This window comes from Bison bison, unplaced genomic scaffold, assembly GCF_000754665.1.
Source record: "Bison bison bison isolate TAMUID 2011002044 unplaced genomic scaffold, Bison_UMD1.0 scf7180017864080, whole genome shotgun sequence".
In the NCBI taxonomy this organism is placed as follows: domain Eukaryota; kingdom Metazoa; phylum Chordata; class Mammalia; order Artiodactyla; family Bovidae; genus Bison; species Bison bison.
Genome location: NW_011494652.1, coordinates 4,798,603 through 4,820,291, shown reverse-complemented (window position 1 = coordinate 4,820,291; position 21,689 = coordinate 4,798,603). Strand labels below are relative to the sequence as shown.

General features: G+C 40.1%; 1 protein-coding gene and 1 long non-coding RNA gene across 3 annotated transcripts in view; one reads left to right on the top strand and one right to left on the bottom strand.

The window, feature by feature from the left end:
* LOC104986982 (chromosome unknown open reading frame, human C11orf80) overlaps positions 1-21,689 on the top strand; it is an 87,499-nt gene that overhangs the window by 47,140 nt on the left and 18,670 nt on the right. For both annotated transcript variants that reach the window (XM_010837726.1, XM_010837725.1), the window contains exons 5-10: positions 7,244-7,327; positions 9,882-9,937; positions 10,838-10,909; positions 12,400-12,595; positions 15,285-15,435; positions 17,467-17,616. In XM_010837726.1, the coding sequence (XP_010836028.1) occupies positions 7,244-7,327; positions 9,882-9,937; positions 10,838-10,909; positions 12,400-12,595; positions 15,285-15,435; positions 17,467-17,616 (709 nt within the window). The remainder of the gene's footprint in view (positions 1-7,243; positions 7,328-9,881; positions 9,938-10,837; positions 10,910-12,399; positions 12,596-15,284; positions 15,436-17,466; positions 17,617-21,689) is intronic.
* Positions 10,689-12,512, bottom strand: LOC104986981. The gene is made up of 3 exons (XR_825090.1): positions 12,429-12,512; positions 11,115-11,159; positions 10,689-11,026 (listed from the first exon to the last, which is right to left on the bottom strand). It is a non-coding gene; the product is annotated as an uncharacterized LOC104986981 (long non-coding RNA).

Genomic DNA, 21,689 nt, shown 5'->3' with positions numbered 1-21,689 from the left:
GTTGTCATTTAATTGGTCTTGGGTGTTGGATTAGTCTGCTTGGGCTGCCATAAAAAAAAAATACCACATGTTGGGTGGCTTAAACAACAGAAACTTATTTTCTCATGCTTCTTTATGAAGTTAGAAGTCCAAGTTCAAGGTATCTTGTCACCATTTGCTCACATGATCTTTCCTCTGTACGTATGTGGAGAGAGAGCTTTCTGGTATCTCTTCCTCTTCTTACATGGACAGTCCTATCAGATTAGAGGTCCACACTTATGACCTCATTTAACCTTATGACATCCCTAAGGCCCTGTCTCCAAATAAATCAAAATGGTGGCTAAGGCTGCAACAGATGAATTTGGGGGAATATAATCTGGTCCATAGAGGTGTGGCCTGGGCTTTGGGATATTTTTAGAATCCCAGATAATTCCTAATGTGCAGGTGAATTTGAGAATCACTGAAATAAACCACTATTTGATTTTGGACCTCCTGAAGAAGAAAGCAAGAATGGATGCCCAGTGCAGATCCTATTTAAATATTTTTATTAGGTTGGTTTAAAGATTTTTATTGATTTGTTTGTAGCCCTGATTTGTGAGAGTGACAATTGAGTCCTCCATTCCCATTATCAATTCTCTGATCTTTCCTTTCTTTGAACTGGTGGAGACAAAGAATATGTTAAACACTCTCCCAAAAAGCACATGGGAGGCTATTCTCCATGTTGGAACAATTATATCCTTCTTCTAAAAGGAAATGAACATGGAATCAGGACAATAGATATCCTTGGCTGTGCCATATCTTGTTTAGGGGAATGAAGGGTAAACAATTTGGAGCAGTTAATGGTTAGTCAAACAGAGGCAAAAGGAGAAGGGGGCAGCAGAGGATGAGATGATTGACTAGCATCACCAACTCAGTGGACATGTTGTTGTCCAGTCCCTCAGTCGTGTCCAACTCTTTGCAATCCCATGGACTGCAGCATTCCAGGCTTCTCTCTCCTTCATTTCCTCCTGGAGTTTGCTCAAACTCATGTCCACTGAGTCAGTGATGCCACCCAACCATCTCATCCTCTGTCGCCCCTTCTTCTCCTGCTTTCAGTCTTTCCCAGCATCAGGGTCTTTTTCAGTGTGTCAGTTCTTCCCATCAGGTGGCCAAAATATTGGAGCTTCAGCATCAGTCCTTCCAATGCATATTCAGGCTTGATTTCCTTTAGGATTGACTGGCTTGATCTTGCTGTCCAAGAGACTCTCAAGAGTCTTCTCCAGCACCACAGTTCAAAAGTATCAGCTCAGACTTTTTTATGGTCCAACTGTCACATACATACATGACTATTGGAAAAACCATTGCTTTGCCTATATGGACCTTTGTTGGCAAAGTGATGTCTCTGCTTTTTAGTACATTGTATAGATTTGTCATAGCTCTTCTTCCAAGGAGCTTTTAATTTCAGGGCTGCAGTCACCATCTGCAGTGATTTTGGAGCCCAAGGAAATAAAGTCTATCACTGTTTCTATTGTTTCCCCATCTATTTGCCATAAAGTGATGGGACTGGATGCCATGATCTTCATTTTTTTAATATTGAGTTTTAAGCCACCTTTTTCACTCTCCTCTTTCACTTTCATCAAGAGGCTCTTTAGTTCCTTTTCACTTTCTGCCATTAGGGTTGTGTTATCTGCATATCTGAGGTTGTTGGTATTTCTCCTGGCGATCTTGATTCCAGCTTGTGATTCATCCAGCCCCGCATTTCACATGATATCCTCTGCATGTAAGTTAAATAAGCAGGATGACAATATACAGTCTTGACATACTCCTTTCCCAATTTGAACCAGTCCAGTGTTCCATGTCTGGTTCGAACTGTTGCTTCTTGACCCAAATACAGGTTTCTCAGGAGACAGGTAAGGTGGTCTGGTATTCCCATCTCTTTAAAAATGTTCCAGTTTGTTGTGATTTAGCATAGTCTTTAGCATAGTCAATGAAGCAGAAGTAGATGTTTTTCTGGAATTCCCTCGATTTTTCTATGATCCAACAGATGTTGGCAATTTGATCTCTGGTTCCTCTGCCTTTTCTAAATCCAGCTTGTACATCTAGAAGCTCTCAGTTCATGTACTGTTGAAGCCTAGCTTGAAGGATTTTGAGCATTACCTTGCTAGCATGTGAAATGAGCACAATGTACGGTAGTTCAAACATTCTTGGGTTTCCCTTGTGACTCAGCTGGTGAAGAATCCACCTGCAGTGAGGGAGACCTGGGTTCAATCCCTGGGTTGGGACGATCCCCTGGAGAAGGTAAAGGCTACTGCTCCAGTATTCCGGCCTGGAGAATTCCATGGACTGTATAGTCCATGGGGTCGCAGAGTCAGGGACTTTCACTGTCACTTTCGCTTGAACATTCTTTGGCATTGTCCTTCTTTGGGAGTGGAATGAAAACTGACCTTTTCAGTCCAGTGGCCACTGCTTAGTTTTCCAAACTTGCTAGCATATTGAGTGTAGCACTTTAGCAGTGTCATCTTTTAGGATTTGAAATATCTCAGCTGGAATTCCATCACCTCCACTAGCTTTGTTTGTAGTGATGCTTCCTAAGGCCTGCTTGACCTCACACTGCAGGTGAATGACCACACCATCGTAGTCATCCAAGTCATTAAGACCTTTTTTGTACTGTTCTTCTGTGTTTTCTTGTCACCTCTTAATATCTTCTGTTTCTGTCAGGTCCTTGATGTTCCTGTCCTTTTTTGTGCCCATATTTGCATGAAATATTCCCTTGGTATCTGTAATTTTCTTGAAGAGATCTCTAGTCTTTCCCATTCTATTGTTTTCCTCTATTTCTTTGGACTCTTCACTTAAGAAGGCTTTTTATCTCTCCTTGCTATTCTTTGGAACTCTGCATTCAGATGAGTATATCTTTCCCTTTCTCCTTTGCATTTCGATTCTCTTCTTTTCTCAGCTGTTTGTAAGGCCTCCTCAGAAAACCACTTTGCCTTATTGCATTTCTTGAATCTGAGCAAATTCTGGGAGATAGTGGAGGACAGAGGAACCTGGCATGATGCAGTCCATGGGGTTGCAAAGAATCGGAGGGGACTTAGCTACTGAAGAAGAAGAACAACAGTTATAAAACCATTATTGTCAGGTAGCAAAAAAAAAACCCAAAAAAGCCACTTGATTCCAGTGAACCAAGGAAAACAGTGCTAGAAAAGGAAATCATGTGTTTTACTCAGTCTGAACAAAAAGTGATCATTCTTATACCTAGCATATGTATTATTTAAGCCTCCTGACAACTCTGTGAAGTGGCTAGGACAAGAATTTCAGAGAATTTGACTGTCTTTCCCAAGGTCATTCCATAGTTAAGTGACAGAATCTGAATCAAAGCCTTACTCATATTGATTAGTGCTGTTTCAATATTTATTCATCCCGTTAGATACCTCTGTTTGTTCACGATAGCTTCACTGTCCTAGAAAGAGTCCCAAGATGTTACTTGATCCCAAGGAACTTGCAATCTAGGAATATCAAGGAAATGATAGATAAGTAAACAAATAATTACAATACAGTGTAATAGAGATTTTTCTGGGTATAAGGAGTTCATGAAAGAATAAAAAATTATCATCAGAGTGATAAATTTCTTTTTTTTCCCTATTGCAAAAGCAGTGTTTCTCTCAAGCAAGTCAAAGTGTACATTGAGAGCACAGATAATTTGACTTAATCAAGGTGCATGTCTGGGTTCATATCTTTTCACATAAGAATGGGATGTTTCAGTTTAAGGTTTCCAGAACAGTACACCTCCAGTCTGGCTGTGGAAATTGGTGATTGGAAATAAGTAGAGGTCAAGGTCATTGGAGTTGAGAAGGTCAGAGAATTTTGGGACCAAGTCCTCACTTAGACTGGTCATCTGCTTGGATGTGGAAGTCAACCAAGATGATGACAGGACTTAGAGTACAGAGGACAGCTGTGCTTAGTGCCAGGTAATCAGTTGGTGATAGGTGGGGAGAGGTAAGAGTAGTATAACCTCAGAGGAACAAGGATTTCTGAAAGCATTTGTTCTGTTATATCTGATGGTCTTTGATACTTGAATGAAGAGAATGGGGAGAGGAAAAGGGGAGGTTGTGAAAAGATTTCATCATACGTGTATACTTCAGGTGGGGAGAAGGGCCAGGTAGCAAGGTTTACAGCAAAGGCTAGTGAATGGAGACATCCGTGAAAAGGCAGTAACAAGTGATCCACTGCTTTGGGCATGTGGGGAAAGCTAATTCCAGGGAAGACTGAGGGAAAACTTCATTTAAGAGAGATGCTGGTGGGACTTCCCTGGTGGTCCAGTGGTTAAAACGCTGCACTTCCAGTGCTCCCACTGCAGGGGCCGTGCATTGAATCCCTGGGCTGGAAACTGAGATCCCACATGCAGTGCCAGGTGGCCAAAAAAAAAGGTTGCTGGGTTTGTGTTTATGCTCAGTCCTGCACCTTGGAGTCCATTAGGCTGGGTGATATGTCCTTCAAAAAACAATTTGATTTTGCAAGATCTTGACAGATTTATCCATTTTTGTATTCATTTTTGTTATAATAGTAAATGATACAATGACTAGAGATATACATGTAGACATAAAAACATCTATCTCTGTGTTTCTCTTATTATCCATCATCTGGGTACTTACCTATTTAAGCAAAGAAAGAGACACTGATATTCTCTTACGAAGTCATATAGAGCCCATAACTGCATAAGTTTATATTTAAAAATATAAAATCCCTCCCATAATCTATCATATGATTAGACTTGTATTTAAGGATAATGACTGAAACATATGATTCAGTGGTAATTTCTGCTGCCCAGGACTGGCAGCATATTTTTTTCCTGATAACATATAAGTTCACTGTTTCTGAAGGTACGTTAGGCCTGGGTACTGGCTGTAAAAGATTGTGTAGTGTCTCTTCCTCCCTCCCCCCATCTCTCTCTTTCAATAATTTATCAGTAGGTCTTAAAAGGAGCTATTTGTTTTGTGTTAACTATCCTCTGCTGACCTGACATTATTTCACTTTATATTCTCAGTCTGGATTAGGTGCCAATCATTCCTGTTTATTTTTTTAGCTTCTCTTATATGTTTAAATCATAAAGCTTCTTCACATTATCATATAAATTATTTATTTCCTCTTTCTCTTCTACTTAAGTGTAACCTCTTCAAATTTAGAGATGGTTTTACTTATCTCTGTAAACCTAGGCACATAATAAACATTAAGTGTTTTATCAATGAGTAAATACATATACATATTCAGTAATCATATGTAAGCATTGCCCATAAGGTTCCATAAGAAATAATGATAGATTACATAATATCTGATTCAGATAGCTATGTACAGAAAATGAGCTTTCTTGGAGATGTAGCATTGTATAGTGAAAGGTGGGCTTTGGAGTTCTCAGATCTAGGTTTGAATCCCAATTCTGTGAGCTAATTAGCTATGTGTGACCTTGGACAAATTAATTAGCTTCTTTAGTCTCATTATCCTCACCCATAAAATGGGGATATCTTCTACTTGTATGTAAACTGCTTGGCATGTAGCAGGTGTTCAGTAAATGATAGTTCCCATCATTATTAATGGTAGACCCTCCCTGGTAGCTTTTCAAGGAACTTTCACTTGTTTGGTTGCCTTACTGCTAGATATAATTAAGCCCTTTATATGATACACCCTATAATCACTAAGGTTACAGAAGTTTGAAACTGTTCCAAGAAGTTGTTTTTGAAGTGTTAAGTATGGAAAATGCTTTAAAGAGACCATTGCTTTTCTGCATTTGAACATTTTATAATAAACATTTTAAAAATAAGGATATGACTGATATGTATGCTACAGTTAGTGTTTACTTACTACTACTTACACATGTTAATAATCCTAGATTTGCTTCCAAATTTTCTAATAATCCCCATCCATTTTTCTAATATTTTAAAATATTTTTATAATAGTTATTCTAATCATCCCCACCCATTGCACAGTTATTGATCTTTTTTCAGTGAACTTATAAAAAAGTATTATAATAATTTATTCTTCTTTATTAGCTATTTACATGTTTTTTCTTTATTGTGTTAAGATTTTGAGATTTGGGACCTTTTTTCTCCTTTAATATGTACCTAGTACATGAGTTTGTATTCTCTGAGCCACTAATAAAAACTTACTGATTTCTGACTCTATTTCCTCTTCATTAACTTTTCTAGTTTTTAGGAGACACCTTCTAACTATGGTTTTAAGGACATTATATTAAATGTAAAGAGCTTCCCTGATAGCTCAGTTGGTAAAGAATCCACCTGCAAGGCAGGAGACCCCAGTTCAATTCTTGGGTCAGGAAGATCTTCTGGAGAAGGGATAGGATACCCTCTCCAGTGTTCTTGGGCTTCCCTTGTGGCTCAGCTGGTAAAGAATCCACCTGCAATGTGGGAGACCCGAATTTGATCACTGGCTTGTAGTGTAGGAAAGTGGTTAAAGCTAAAGCTTTGGAGCCAGAGCAGCAAGACCTTGGCAAGGTTGTTTAATCTCTTTGAACCTTTTTTTTTTTTATTATTATGGAGGGCTTCCCTTGTGGCTCAACTGGTAAAGAATCCATCTTCTATGCGTGGGAGACCTGGTTCAATCCCAGTTTCATTCACTTTCACAGAACACAGACCTTCTGACTTTTGAGCTTCTGCTTTACAGCTTTTCCTTAAAAATAAATGGATGAACAGATTAAGGTTTAAAAATAGGGTCTTTTTAATGTCTGCTCCTTTGACTCCATTGAGATTCTTTGGTTTTTTAAATTTTATTTATTTACTTTTGGCTGTGCTGAGTCTTCATTGCTGATATGGGCTTTTCTCTAGTAGTTGCAAACAGGGGCTACTCTCTAGCTGTGGTGAGTGGGCTAACTGCGGTGACTTCTGTTGGAGTGGAGCATAGGCTCTGAAGCACATGAGCTTCAGTAGTGGCAGTGCCTGGGCTCTAGAGCACAGGCTCAACAGTTGTGGTGCACAGGCTTATTGCTCCATGGCATGTGGGATATTCCCGGATCAGGGATTGAACCCATGTCTTCTGCACTGGCAGGTGGATTCTTTACCACTGAGCCTCCAGGAAAGCCCCATTGAAATTCTTAATACAGATTGACCCTCATTAGGATAGTAGAGTTAAGCTAGGATTACTCTTCTCAGCTCCAATCTAAATTACTTTTTTCCCCCTGGATGTCTGAGGTGTAGTTATTTTTATGAGAAGAAATATCATAATTTAATTCATTTGTGCCCTTGAGTTTGTGCTTATGTGGTGGATGTTCTTGTTATAGGCTGATGTAAAGCCCAGGACTTTGATGACAGATAGTCTGGTTATAAAGAATTTTTTACGCAAAGTCATCACTGTGCTCCCCAAGGTAAGCTGTTCTTTCTGCACAATAATGATTCTCTTGTTTAAGTCATGTGTTTTTAAGAGACCTCTACTCTGTAGGGCATGGGAACATCTGATTGGTTCTCTTTCTTTTTATGACAGTGATTAAAAGTTTTAATATTGAATTGGTTTGGTTCCTGTATCTCTAAGGCAGGCTTGGTATTGGCCATGTGACATCTTTGAGAGCCTGTGGATATAGAGAGAACTTTGTTTTAGATTCATATTTTCACTGCCTTACTGTTTTATTGTATCACTTTGAATACCTCATTTCCCTCCTCTGTGCTTCTTTTTTCTTTTAAACCTGGATAATAAACTGCTGATTATCTCCTCCTTTTCTAAAGTGACTATAAGAGTAAATAAGGAAATTCTGACTTTAAACTCAGGAGAGCTAAAATTTTTATTATTACCTGTAGTTAGAAATGTTCATAAAGTCACAGCAATAAAGTATGCTGTATAACTTTCCCGGTTTTTCTTGCAGGTTTCCTACTATTTCTGTCTTAAGCAAGATTCAGTATTTATTGTTAGCCATTCTCTATTCCAAGTGTTCACCACATATTCATTCATTCAGCTCTCCCAGTATCCCTTGTGAAGTAGGTTTTATCATCATCATCCCCATTTTACAGCCCAGGAAACTGTGGTGCTGAAGTTAAATAACTTGCAGAGCCACAATTTGAAAGGAGACAGTCTGGCTCTAGAGTCTCTTATTACCCATGATATTATGTAGAAAGAAAAAGTATAGGTTGAAGGTAGAAAATAATTACAACAGTAAAGTAAACTGGAGGGAGAACATAAGAGTCTGATGGGGATAGGAGAAGAAAAAACAAAGAAAAAAGCATGGAATTTCCATATATGAAAACAATGGAAGCAATAGAGAGAGAAACGGATAGTTCTTTAAGAAGGGGAGAAGAAATACATTAGGAGAACAGCAGAGGACAAAGGGTAATATTTCCTCATCAGTTGAGTTCAATTGTTCAATTGTGCAGCCCTACGGACTGCAGCACGCCAGACTTCCCTGTCTATCACCAGCTCCTGGAGCTTACTCAAACTCATGTCCGTCGAGTCGGTGATGCCATCCAACCATCTCATCCTCTATCATCCCCTTCTCCTCCTGCCTTGAGTCTTTCCCAGCATCAGGATCTTTTCAAATGAGTCAGCTCTTTGCATCAGTTGGCCAGGTGGCCAAAGTATTGGAGTTTCAGCTTCAGCATCAGTCCCTCCAATGAATATTCAGGACTGATTTCCTTTAGGATGGACTGGTTGGATTTCCTTGCAGTTCAAGGGACTCTAAAGAGTCTTCTCCAACCCCACAGTTTGAAAGCATCAATTCTTCAGCGCTCAGCTTTCTTTATAGTCCAACTCTCACATCCATACATGACTACTGGATAAACCATAGCTTTGACTAGACGGACCTTTGTTGGCAAAGTATTGTCTCTGCTTTTTAATATGCTGTCTAGGTTGGCCATAGCTTTTTTCCAAGGAGCAAGCGTCTTTTAATTTCATGGCTGCAGTCACCATCTGCAGTGATTTTGGAGCCCCCCAAAATAAAGTTATGACCAACCTAGATAGCATGTTTAAAAGCAGAGACATTACTTTGCCAACAAAGGTTCGTCTAGTCAAGGCTATGATTTTTCCTGCGGTCATGTATGGATGTGAGAGTTGGACTGTGAAGAAGGCTGAGCGCCGAAGAATTGATGCTTTTGAACTGTGGTGTTGGAGAAGACTCTTGAGAGTCCCTTGGACTGCAAAGAGATCCAACCAGTCCATTCTGAAGGAGATCAGCCCTGGGATTTCTTTGGAAGGAATGATGCTAAAGCTGAAACTCCAGTACTTTGGCCATCTCATGCGAAGAGTTGACTCATTGGAAAAGACTCTGATCCTGGGAGGGATTGGGGGCAAGAGGAGAAGGGGACAACAGAGGATGAGATGGCTGGATGGCATCGCTGACTCGATGGACTGAGTCTGGGTGAACTCCGAGAGTTGGTGATGGACAGGGAGGCCTGGCGTGCTGAGATTGATGGGGACGCAAAGAGTCAGACACGACTGAGTGACTGATCTGATCTGAAAATAAAGTTTCTCACTGTTTCCGTTGTTTCCCCATCTCTTTGCCATAAAGTGATGGGGCCGGATGCCATGATCTTAGTTTTCTGAATGTTGAGTTTTAAGCCAACTTCTTCACTGTCCTCTTTCACTTTCATCAAGAGGCTCTTTAGTTCTTCCTCACTTTCTGCCTTAAGGGTGGTGTCATCTGCATGTCTGAGGTTATTGATATTTCTCCCAGCAGTCTTAATTCCAGCTTGTTCTTCATCCAGCCCAGCATTTTGCATGATGTACATAATCTGTGACTAATTAGAATTCTAAGGTAGAACTCAGTGTATTTAGGATTCAGAATTTGAACACAGACAGGTGTTAACTATGTTTAGGGAGATTGCAGTGGAGGAGGGGAAGATGATATAAAGAGTATCTTCTTTAGGAATTGAGTATGGAAGCTTTTAATCCTTGTTCTGGTTCATGTTAAATATCACACCCCATTTATTTTGCAGATTAGATTTAATTTCAGTGTAAAGGTAAATGGAATCCTCTCCATGGAGATCTTTGGGTAAGTCCTTAATCCCTGACTTAAGTTTATGCAATGGTTCTACAGTTTTTCTGTTACTATTGTCCTATTTCCAGTGGGTTCACAGTTTGATTTCTTGACTCAAAGTCACTTTGAAACTTATTTTCCAAGACCCCCACATTTTCGTATTTTCTAGATTAGTTTTTTAATGAATAAGTAGATTAAACCTTTCATGCCTTTCCCTGTCACTGGAATTAGTAAACTTAAAAATAACCATTTCCTCTTGGTTGTGTGCGCTCAGTCACTCAGTTGTGTCCAACTCTTTGTGACCTCATGGACTGTAGCCAGCCAAACTTGTTGTACATGGAATTTCCCAGGCGAGAATACTGGAGTGGGTTGCCATTTCCTATTCCAGGGAATCTTCCTGACCCAGGGATTGAACCTGTATCTCTTGAGTCTCCTGCATTGGCAGACCACTGCACCATTCCCCTTGGTTAGTGAAGTGAAAGTCACTCAGTTGTGTCCAACTCTTTGCAACCCCATGGACTATGCAGTCCATGGAATTCTCTAGGCCAGAATACTGGAATGGGCAGCCTTTCCCTTCTCCAGGGGATCTTCCCAACCCAGGGATTGAACCCAGGTCTCTCGCACTGCAGGCGGATTCTTTACCAGTTGAGCCATAAGGGAAGCCCAAGAATACTGGAGTGGGTAGCCTATCCCTCCTCCAGGGGATCTTCCTGACCCAGGAATCAAACCAGGGTCTCCTGCATTGCAGGCAGATTCTTTACCAATTGAGCTATCAGGGAAGCCCCTTCCCCTTGGTTAATTGGTTACCAAATTTCAGTCATCTCTGGAATTGGTACTAATGCACCTAAATTTGTATCAGGCAGAAATTGGTCTTAGAGTCTTTAATATATGGCTTAGCTTTTCTTTACTTTGCAGGGCAGAGAAGGAACCTACTTTGAACCTGTCGAATGGAATTGCTCTTGTCGTAAACTGTCAGCATTACCTGAGGTGAAGGGGAAAGCCTTGTTGTCCCGCTCCATGTTTTACTCTTATTATGAGTATGAATGTGGGAAGAAATTGAAAATGGTCTCAGTTGTCAATTCTTAGTGCCAAGTGTCAGAATCTCTGTAAGAAAAGTGAAAGTAAAAAAATTTAAGCCATCTGTATTGAAAATTATTATTATTCCTGGCTCCTTGAATGTATTCTTATTTACCTGAGGGCATGCATGTTCCTTCTTCTCTCCAAGCCTTAGTTTCTTCTGTGAATGAATCAAAACAAACTGCTAATTCCAATTCCATTTAGGCATGAGAAGAGAGAAATTACTTTAAAAGGTTACTTGCACTCTTGGGTAGAGAGATACTATGAATACAAAGGAATTCTTTGTATATTATTGTTTGTGTGTTAGCATTTTACATAGGCTTAGAAATCATCTTTCTTCCCACCTCCACCTTTTTCAGACTACAAAAAAAAAGAAAAAATCCATGGAGGAGGTGGAAAATAAATGGAATAGAACCCTGTGCTTTGCCTTCCTGTGCTGTCCAATTTATAGCAAGACTAAGCCTAACTTACATTTAAGTCCAGCAGATCTACTCTTTCTTCAGTAGTTTCTGCCTCTGCTTTATCCCCTGAATCAATACTGGTAGCCATAGGATCTTAAGGCTTGAAGAGGCTGCCTGTGGTTTCTCAATCTGTTTTCTTACTCTTGCTCAAAATTACCTCTCCAATTAGAATATGTTTATTCTTTAATATTTGCAGGAAATAAAACCCTCATCCCATATCTTTCTTTAGTAATCTTCTAGCATCGTACAATCCCTGCAGGTAGACAGCTTGCTATCATAGATTTACTGAAAGAGTTTAAGCCTCTAAGCCAGTGTTTGTGGACATATTTCCCTGGGTGACCTGATTAGAGAAAGGGGGAAAGGTTTATTAATATTTCTTTTCTGTTTATAAAAGAGCTCTCAGAAAGTAAACAAATACCAGATTTTACAAGATTCTTTCTAGGAGTGGAAGATGTTCCAGTTTTTTCTCATCACTCCTACCAAATAGTAACCTAAGACTTCTTCAGGGGAAAGTGCAGCATATGTAAAAGCAGACATCTAAGAATCACGAGGCCAGTTTTAGGCCATTTGTGATTCAGGGACCGCTGACCCATACCCCACCTCCACCATGCTGATCTTTGAATTATCTTGGAAACTTCTGCTCAGAACCACAGAGTAGTTTTAGTAGAGGAAATAGACTTTTGAGAATATAAAACTGCCATTAGCGGGAGCAAAAGCAGGAGCCACGCTGCAATTCCTGAAATGCCAATTTGTCTACTTTTTCCATTGCCTGTGATTCACTGAGTGGGACACAAGTTACTTATTCCAGCAAAATTTATGTGGTGGATTATATGGTTATGCATATGCTAGAGGTTATAAAAAGAATCTTGAATTCCCTTTAAAATAATTTCTTAAGAGGGAAAAAGGCGAAATTTGTCTTATCTGCTTTTTTTTTGACAGTACACCAAAATTTGACACAACTGAATTACCCTGCAGCAGAATCCATCCTGTGCTGGGACACCCAGTGATGCTCTTCATCCCTGATGATGTGGTGGGAATGGGCTTGTTGGGAGAGCTGACGCTGACTCCAGCCGTGGCTCTGTGTCCTTGCCCGAAGGTCTTTTCCAACCAGCTGAACAGGATCTCTTCTGTTTCCATATCCTTTTGATGACAGAGTCCATGAAAATTTTCAAATTCCTTGTCTTTGAAAATGGATTTTTATATTTCAATCCTAGGAAAGCTGCTAGAATATAAACTCTGTATGTAGAAGCTGGTATGATTTGTATAAAAACAAAAATCCAATATGAAAGCTAAGCTTGCAAATTTGTTCAAGAAACTGAAAACTATAAAATATGATGCATGTGCCACCCGGTTTTCTTATGGTCCAGTGTGACCGGAGCAGGAGTGAATGATGCAAGTAGGAGCAGTGAGGCTGGAAAAGTAGTTTGGAGTTGAATATTTTGGATCTTGAGTGCCACACTAAGGAATGTGAATTTTATTGTGTGTATAATGGGAAACCAGTTAATGTTTTAGGAATCGCCAGCAGCCTTGTACAGGGTGGGTGGGAGAGAAAAGTCAGTAATCACTAAGTACATAAGTAAGTGAACTGGGTGAGAGATATTAAGTGCATGAACTAAAGGTGTGATGAGCATGGAAAGGAGAGGTTATCACTGGAAGGAATCAACAAAACGAGGTAACCAGTTCCCCGTTTTGGCTAGGGAGAGATTAGGGGCAAGAAGTAGCTAAAGTTGCTGTCAACAGCCCTATATGTAGAAGATACAGGGTGGATATAGATATATGGAGATATAGATATATGGAAACAGAAAATAGATGGGGAAGGATTCTTTTGGGGGTGATAAAAAATATCCTAAAACTGATGGTGGTGATGGTTGCACAACTTTTTGAATATACTGAAACCAATTTAATTGTACGCTTTAAATGGGTGATTTGTATGATATGTAAATTAAATCTTAGTAAAGCTGTTGGAAAAGATTTCCATGGATGGCTGACAGAATAATGATGCTGGCAACAAGATGAAAATTATAAATAGCAGATCTGAGGAGTAAAGATTAGTTTAGCTTTACATATGTTGCATTTATGTTGCCTGCAGAACATGTTTTAAAAATAGCCATATAGAAATTTTGGTCTGGAATTTGGAAGTGGTCAGATTTTTAGAGATATAGAGCCTCAGTGTTTTTTCCATAGGTGAGTGATTATGGTATAGTATATGCTATGGCTAGAATGACACAGGAGTAAACAAGTATATTGTTTGAAGGATTCTCACACTATATGTGTGTGAACTTTAAGTGATATTTACATTTACTATGAATACTGTTATGGTTGAGTTTAAATCTATCTCCTTACCTGTGTTCTGCTTATTCCTTGTGTTTTATTTTCTTTTCCTTGAAGGCAGACTGGATAAGGTGTAGTTGTGTACTATAAAACCTAAAGCAATCCCTAAGTTAATACCACAAAGAGTTACAACTAGTAAGTCAAAAAGGGGGATAAAATGGAATTATTAAAAATACCCAAGCAAAAATAGAATCCAAAAATAGAAAAGAAGAAAAAGGAAATAAAATACAAGGAACAAACAGAAAATACATAACAAGATGATAGATTTAAATGCAACCATAACAGAATTCATATTAAATGTAAATAGTTTAAACAACCCAATTAATTAAAAGACATTCACACATCCTGACTATTCAGATACGCCACCCTTATTCTTAGTTTGCAACACTTCAAAGCTCCCTGGCTCTAAACAGCGAATGTGTTGGCCTCAGCTCGTGCGTTAACGCCTTCTTGAGTTTGTGACGGAGACTTCACTTATAGACACTGCCTCCCTTTGCTCTGTTGTGACTTTCAATAATGTCCCCGTGCCCACTGGATTTTAATCTTCACACTTAGTGCCTCCTGTTTACCTTATTAAAAAGAGGATTAAAACAGAAAGATGAAAGAAAATATATATTCTGGGCTTATTAGCTTTGGTCCAGGGGGACAAAAAAAGCTTATGCAGTGGTTCCTAACTGGGTACTTCTGCCCTCAGAGGACATCTGGCAATGTCTGGAGACATTTTGATCCTTATGAGTGGAGGCAGAGGTGATACTGGCATCTAGTGGGAGTGGGTAGAAGCCAGGGATGCTGCTTGAGCATCCTGTAGTGCACGGGACAGCCCCGCAGTAAAGAAGCATCTGGCCCAGAGTGTCAGTGTGCCAAGGTCGAGAAACACTGGGTTATAGGGAGGGTGTGGGTGGGACTGGAAAGTCAAGGGCAGGAAACCATTTTAGGGGCCTGTCTTTCTTAGTCCTGGTTAGAGAGTAGGTTGGAGAAGGTGAAGCATTTCCTTCTCAATCTGAACATACTCATACTCACTGGAAAATATTCTTTGGTATATGTTTTTAATCTAGGATGCATCACATAGTATTACAGTTTATTGGTTTTTATGTGTATCTCCCATACTGTAAATCTGACTTGAAGGTAGGTGTTAAATCTGTATATTCATGTTTGTATCCCCAGAATTTAGTATAGTATTGTGTTTAGCCTGTGTTATTAATACCATTCAAACCTATGATTTAATGAGTAGGATCAATAAATAAACAAATTGTCCCAATACTGTACTGGTACCTCACACTCGTTAAACGTGGAATAGATTTCTGAAGATTCTAGTGGTTCAATCTTTGGTGACTCACATCTATCCTTAATGTGGAAAGGGCTTAATATGTAATTGCCTAGCTTGCTAGTTTATTTCTGAGAGTGTGAACCAGGTCAGTGTTGCATTTGTTTTTTGCAAATGAATACATAATCACAAAAAACTAACATTTTGGAGTTTTCTTTAGCCACTATACATATTTCTGTATGGACCTTCAGGTCTGCCTCTGATATTTCCAAATTCAGAGCAGCCAACTACTCCTGTCTTCAAAGACGCCTCTTATTTCATTGACTGGAAGAAACACCACTTGTGTATGGTGCCCAATTGGGATCTCAGTTTAGACAGGGGTAAATCTCTCTCTCTGTCTTTGTTTGCATAGGAATAAAGAACTCTGTAAAATATTAGAGAAATGCAAGAAAATATAAATAGCAAATATATATAAGAATAGGACCTAGTGATCTGATGGCTTAGGTTGAGGGTACAGGTAGGAGTCTGGCTAAGTCTGAGAGTCCATGTGAAGTGAGTCATACAGGTGTCAACAGGCAAAGCCCCACCAGAGCCTAACTGTTTTGGTATTACGTGTTAATGCTGGTTCCCCTCTCATTTCTACTGCCTCCTCTATTCCTGGTCTCCTTGAAGTAGGCAATGGGCCTTTACTTTCTAGGGATTTGTTCAGAAGGTTTCTGTTGTACCTTAATCTGTCAACTCTGGAGTTTTAAAAAGGTTATTAAAGTTGCAGTCACATCTTTGACCTATTGTGGAAGAGAAACATTTCCCAATGAAATCAGAAAAATCCATATAAAATTACTTAGAAAAAATATAATAATACATAAAGGCAAGGCAGAAGTATCAGCCGTATAGTAATATACCTGGGAAACTGACTGTCCTATTCATATAGAGCCTAACCACATTGGCTTTGGGTGAACCATGCTGAAAATTGGATGCTTAATAATTCGACCAACAAATGAAACTGAGAAGTAGGAATATGCAACCATAAGCTGATGTCTAGGAGCTTTATATTCTTGAACTTGACTGTTGTTAGCCAGAATCCTTTGATATTTAAAAGACAGTCTGTTCAACTGGATCCTGAGGAATTTCACCAGTAGGGAAGAGGTATTCAGGGAGGAGTTATTCTAGAGTTATAACTGGTATGAGAAGATTGAAGCTTCCTGATACAGGGATGTATCTCTGAGAGAAAGAATCTTCATCTAGGAAGAAGGCCTCATGGTGAGGCTCTTTTCTCTTGAGTAGGTAGTTTTTCCAGAGGGTGGCATGAAAGGAGGTATCCTTGGACTCCTGTAGGTAAGTGGTTTCGTGAGGAAAGAATGTTTGGTCTTAATAAGGCTGTGGCCACAACTGTGGGCTGGCTCTTGTTTTTTATATTAAGAAAGGCCACAGACACTGAGCTAACAGTGGAGGTGAAGATTAGGTGCCCAGGCGTTGAGGAAGACATGTTTAACTGGCCAAGAAATGACAACAATGGCCTCTGTCACTAGCAACTCAGACCTCTGGCAGCACTTATATAACGCCATCAGTGGGGGTGAAGGGTTTTCTCTGCTGTCTTGGTACCCGAGTCCAAATTCCATTTTCTCTTCCTGGCTTTGACCCTCGTTAGGGGGTCTTAGTAACTTGAATGGTGATTCATGTTCCTCTGAAAGTGAGGCAAGTGAATGAATGACATGTGTTATTGTCTGTTAATGTTTTTATTTAAACTGAATTGGACCACCTGGATTGTACTTTAAAAGATTAAGGTGCTAGAAAGTGACTGTAGGGATCAGATTACATGGGAATACAAATATCAGATAGCATTGTGGTTAAGAGCAGAGGTTTTGGGATTAGTCTAAACAGTTCCATCACCTACTGTCTCATGTTGGGCAATGTATTTAACCTATCTGTGCCTCTTTTCTTGTCCGTAAAAGAACCTAAGACTAGGTCCCATACTATAGTGTGGTGAAATCTAAATGTTGAGATAGTTCACGCCAATTTCATGTGGTACATGGCATGAAGTCGGCATTCAATACAAGTTAGCTCTTTTACTAGTGATACCCACATCTTACTAGCCTGTTACTGCTGATACCTACCTTAGAAAGTAACTTGAGGAATGAATGAATTGATTATATAATGCTTCTCAGTAAATTCTAAGGAATGCTGTTCGGTTTGCATTTTACACACCCAGTTGTTATTTTGATGTTCTTCTTGTGAGTCACTATTATTTGCTTCCATCATGTGGGTAGAGAAACAGATTCAGGAGGAGAAGGGAGTGTTCAAATTTAGATCTGTCTCAGGCCCCTCTTTGTTTGAAGCATGGGTTGTTTATTCACTTAGCTTTTTGAGGGCTTTACCTATCTTAGGATATTCTGTAATATCTCATCCTCTAGGTTCGGTGCTTCCAGATGTGAGTTATCAGGTGGAATCCAGTGAGGGAGAAGATCAGTCTCAGGATATGGGCTCCCAGGGACAAACTGTGCTGCTTTTTCTCTTTGTGGATTTCCACAGAGAATTTCCAGGCCAGAAAATGGAACTCTGGGGTAGGTATAGAAGAATGGGGCTGCCACCTTGGATGTGCTTAAATGTTAAGAGAATAAATAAGAGAGACTTGGGGACTTCCCTGGTGGTCTAGTGGCTAAGACTCGATGCTCCTAAACTCTCCAGTGCAATCCCTGGTTGGGGAACTAGATCCCACATATGTCAACTAAGAGTTCACATGCTATGACTAAAGATCCCACAACAAAGATCAAAGATCCCATGTGCTGCAGCTAAGACCTGGTGCAGCCAAATAAATCAATAAAAATATTTTTAAAAGAAAGGAGACTTTACATGAAGCATAAATCTGAATAGATGTGCTTCTGTAGAATAACACATTTCAGTGAAAAAGTTAAATAAGTTAAATTATATGCTCTGTGAGAAAGATCTATATCTTGAAGCATCACCTAGATGATGACAATCCCAGATTTGGTTGACCAGAAATCAGCAGACACTTCCTGTTGGTCCCTACAGAGTGTATTACCTTAGACGGGTAGTTCTCAACCTCAGCTGCACAATATATTACCTGAGGAGCTTCTAAAAAATGCCCATGTCTCATCCCTAGAGATTTGGGTTTCCTTGGACTGAAGTGGGCTTCAGGTATCAGTATGTTTTTAAAGCTTCTCAGGTTGGAGTACTATTCACCATCCTCCTGCTTTCCCAAGTACAATCAAGAAAAGCTATCAGTCTTGGCCTTAACGCAACATCTCAAATTCAGCACAAGGAGGTGTGGGAGTGCATTGGTATGAATGGCTTTGTGGGATTGCCACATTGACTTCTGGAATAGGACAAAGAGTCCTTGTTCAGGCATACAGATGCCTTTGGCATTTATCTAACAGATAGGTAATAACCTGCTATCAGAAGGTTCTCTCTGTTAAAGCTGTGATTTACATCCTGTTTTGTGCTCCATGAAACACGTGCATCAGAATCACCTGGAGTATTTGAAAATGTGCAGCTTCCTGGGCAAGGATTTACTCAGTTTTGCTAATGTAAATATCTGTATGGCTCAGGAATATGTTTTTAACAAAATTCTCAGGTGATTCCTAAACATGGTACAATTTGAAAACCACTGAATATAAGAGTTGATGCTTTTGAATTGTGGTGCTGGAGAACTCTTGAGAGTACCTTGGGCTGCAAGGAGATCAAACCAGTCAATCCTAAAGGAAATCAACCCTGAATACTCATTGGAAGGACTGATGCTGAAGCTGAAGCTCCAGTACTTTGGCTGCCTGATGTGAAGAGCCAGCTCATTGGAAAAGACCCTGATGCTAGGAAAGATTGAGGGCAGGAGGCGAAGGGGACGACAGAGTGTGAGATGATTGGATGGCATCAGTAACTCAGTGGACATGAGTTTGAGCGAACTCTGGGAGATAGTGAAGGACAGAGAAACCTGGCGTGCTGTAGTCTATGGGGTTGCAAAGAGTCGGACATGACTTAGTGACTGAACAAATAAGAGTGGCTTATGCATTTGAATCCAGTAAAGTCTGAGACATAAAGTTAAGTGTTCCTCAGTGCCCTTGGAAACTCTGAAGGAAGTAGCAAGAAGTGGAGCTTCTGAATGTCTGGGGAAATGTTCACAAGCCTCCCTTTCAGGGCTCCTGACTTGTTTCTGTGTTATCCTTCCTTTGTGGGCCAGTGTTTTTTCTTAAGACTTTACTCTCTAGGCATTCCAGTGCTGCTTGGTGTGGCCCTGTTCCCACTGAGTCATAAGAGAAATGAGACAGCTTACAACCCCAGATCAAAAGAGCTGACATTGACTGGTGCCAGTTATTTGTTGAACCTGTGGGATTCTTCCTGCTGCCAAGCTTCCATGCCTCTCCTACTTTTCCCCACCATGTAGATATTCATTAGGAGAGAAGCACTGCTTTCCTGGGCTCCGGCTTGCAGCTCTTTGAAGAGCTGGTGTTCCCTGGTGCCCCACTGTTCCATTCATTAAGATGCTGGAATGGAAACATAGAAGAGAGCAGTCTGTGAGGCTTACAACTAGGAGGTCAAACGTGAAAATGCCTAGGGCTGTTGGTTACCTGCTTCTGCTCGCCTGGACAGAGGCTCTTAAAAGAAGCAGCTAAGTATGGTGGAAAGGACTTCAGGGTACAATCAAGAGACCTGGGGTTAATTTTTAGTTCTGCTATCAAATTCCTTAATGACTTTTGGGAAGCAAGTCACATGAATTATCTGATCCTTTTCATATATTTAACATGAGATTGTTGGGCGAGGTGCTATCAAAGCACTTCCAAGTCTAAAGACCCTCTTAAGATGTAAGATCTAGTATTTTTAGGCTTTTTTTTTTTTTTTTAGGTCTGCTATGTTCAGCCTTCCCTAGGATGACATAAAGTCCTGGTACCCCATTCTGAATCCTATTAAACATATTTCCTCAGAAACCAGGGTTACCTATCATTCTTCTAGAACTGTACTGGTTTGCACACCTCTGTTTAGCTTGACTCTGAAGGCCTGCAGCATTTCAGGTAGTTGTACTAAGTATTAGATTAAATTGAAGTTCATCACTGCATCAGTAAACAGAGCAGTTATTATCTTAAAATTCCTAGGGCTTCCCTGCTGGTCCAGTGGTTCAGATGCTGTGCTTCCACTGCAGCAGATTGGGGTTCAGTCCCTGGTCAGGGAAGTTATGCATGCCATGGGGTGCAGCAAAAATACATTTTTAAAAATAAATAAAATTTCCTTAGACATCTGAGAGTTTAGGACTAGCTTTTGAAGAAGATGCACTGTAAGGGTAGGTAGATATAGACACATGTAGTAATTTTATAGATTATGTAGTGATTTTATTTTCTTTTCCCCCTCTTCTTTTTCATATCCTTGAAAGCTTTCTCCAGAGCTCCTTTTAGGAAACAGATTGTGCAGAACTACAGTCTGTTTCCATGTATCTTTAAAAAAATCCCTGAATTGGCCTTCTGCCTACCTTGTCATGGTAACTTTTCTATGATTAACTCATTATTTTGCCACAGTGTTAAAGGCATCTGGTGGTATAAGCAGTTTTAGGAATGAAACTATAGCTTTTCAATTAAATGACTGCTTTCAAAGGAGGTCTAACTGATTTCTTAAGGCTATTCTTAGGACCAAACTATAGAAAATAGTAATCCAAATGATACCGTCATAGCAATAGTGATATTTTCTGAGTATTGCAATGTACATCCCAAAACACTTGCTATGTATTATCCCAGTTTATCTGCACAGAATACCCATGATAGCAAGTGGTAAAAGCCACTTTCTGCAATAAAATGAGAAACGTTTGAAGTGACATGGTCACTATTAGTTGGTGGTAGAATCGACCGTGGAGTCTGTGTTGACTCCAGTTCCAGACCCCTTTTGAGCAGAGCACATACTACCTTCCCCTCAAAGAAAGCATCACGGTGCCTTGTGGTAGAAAATGTTCCTTCTGACTTCCATTTTAAACACAGCCCTGAGAAAAGCACGCCAGCCTTACTTTTGAGCAGACCATCCAGAGAGTAGAAAAGCACCAAAAAAGAAAGATTAAGAAGCATTTTCTCCAGATACCCTGAAAAGTAAATTTGTCTTCCTCTATTATATTCTTCCTCTATATCAGGATCATCAATGCCAAAGTATTGTTTAATGATGTATTTTGCCCATCAACCTCACGTGTTAGCTTTTCTGAAGGATGCTGAGCAATGGTGCCTGTGGTTACTTTATCAGAGATAATCCACCATTTAAAAAGACTATACCAGAACTTCCCTGGTGGTCCAGTGGTTAAAAATCTGCCTGCCAATGCAGGGGACACAGGTTTGATCCCTGGTTGGGGAAGATCCCACTTGCTGTGGAGCAACTGAGCCCATGCTCCACGACTACTGAGCCTGTGCCCTGGAGCCTGGGAGCCACAACTACAGAGCCCATGTGCTGCGACCACTGAAGCCTGTGCCTAGAGCTGGTGCACCGCAACGAAGAGTAGCCCCCACTCAGCACAGCTAGAGAAAAAGCAGCGCATCAGTGATGACCCAGCTGAAAACAAAACAAAACAAAAAAGTAAAAAGACTATACCGGCAGTTCTCGGAGTCATCTTTGATACCCTGACAGTGACAGTGGTGCTCACCAGCAGCGACACTCT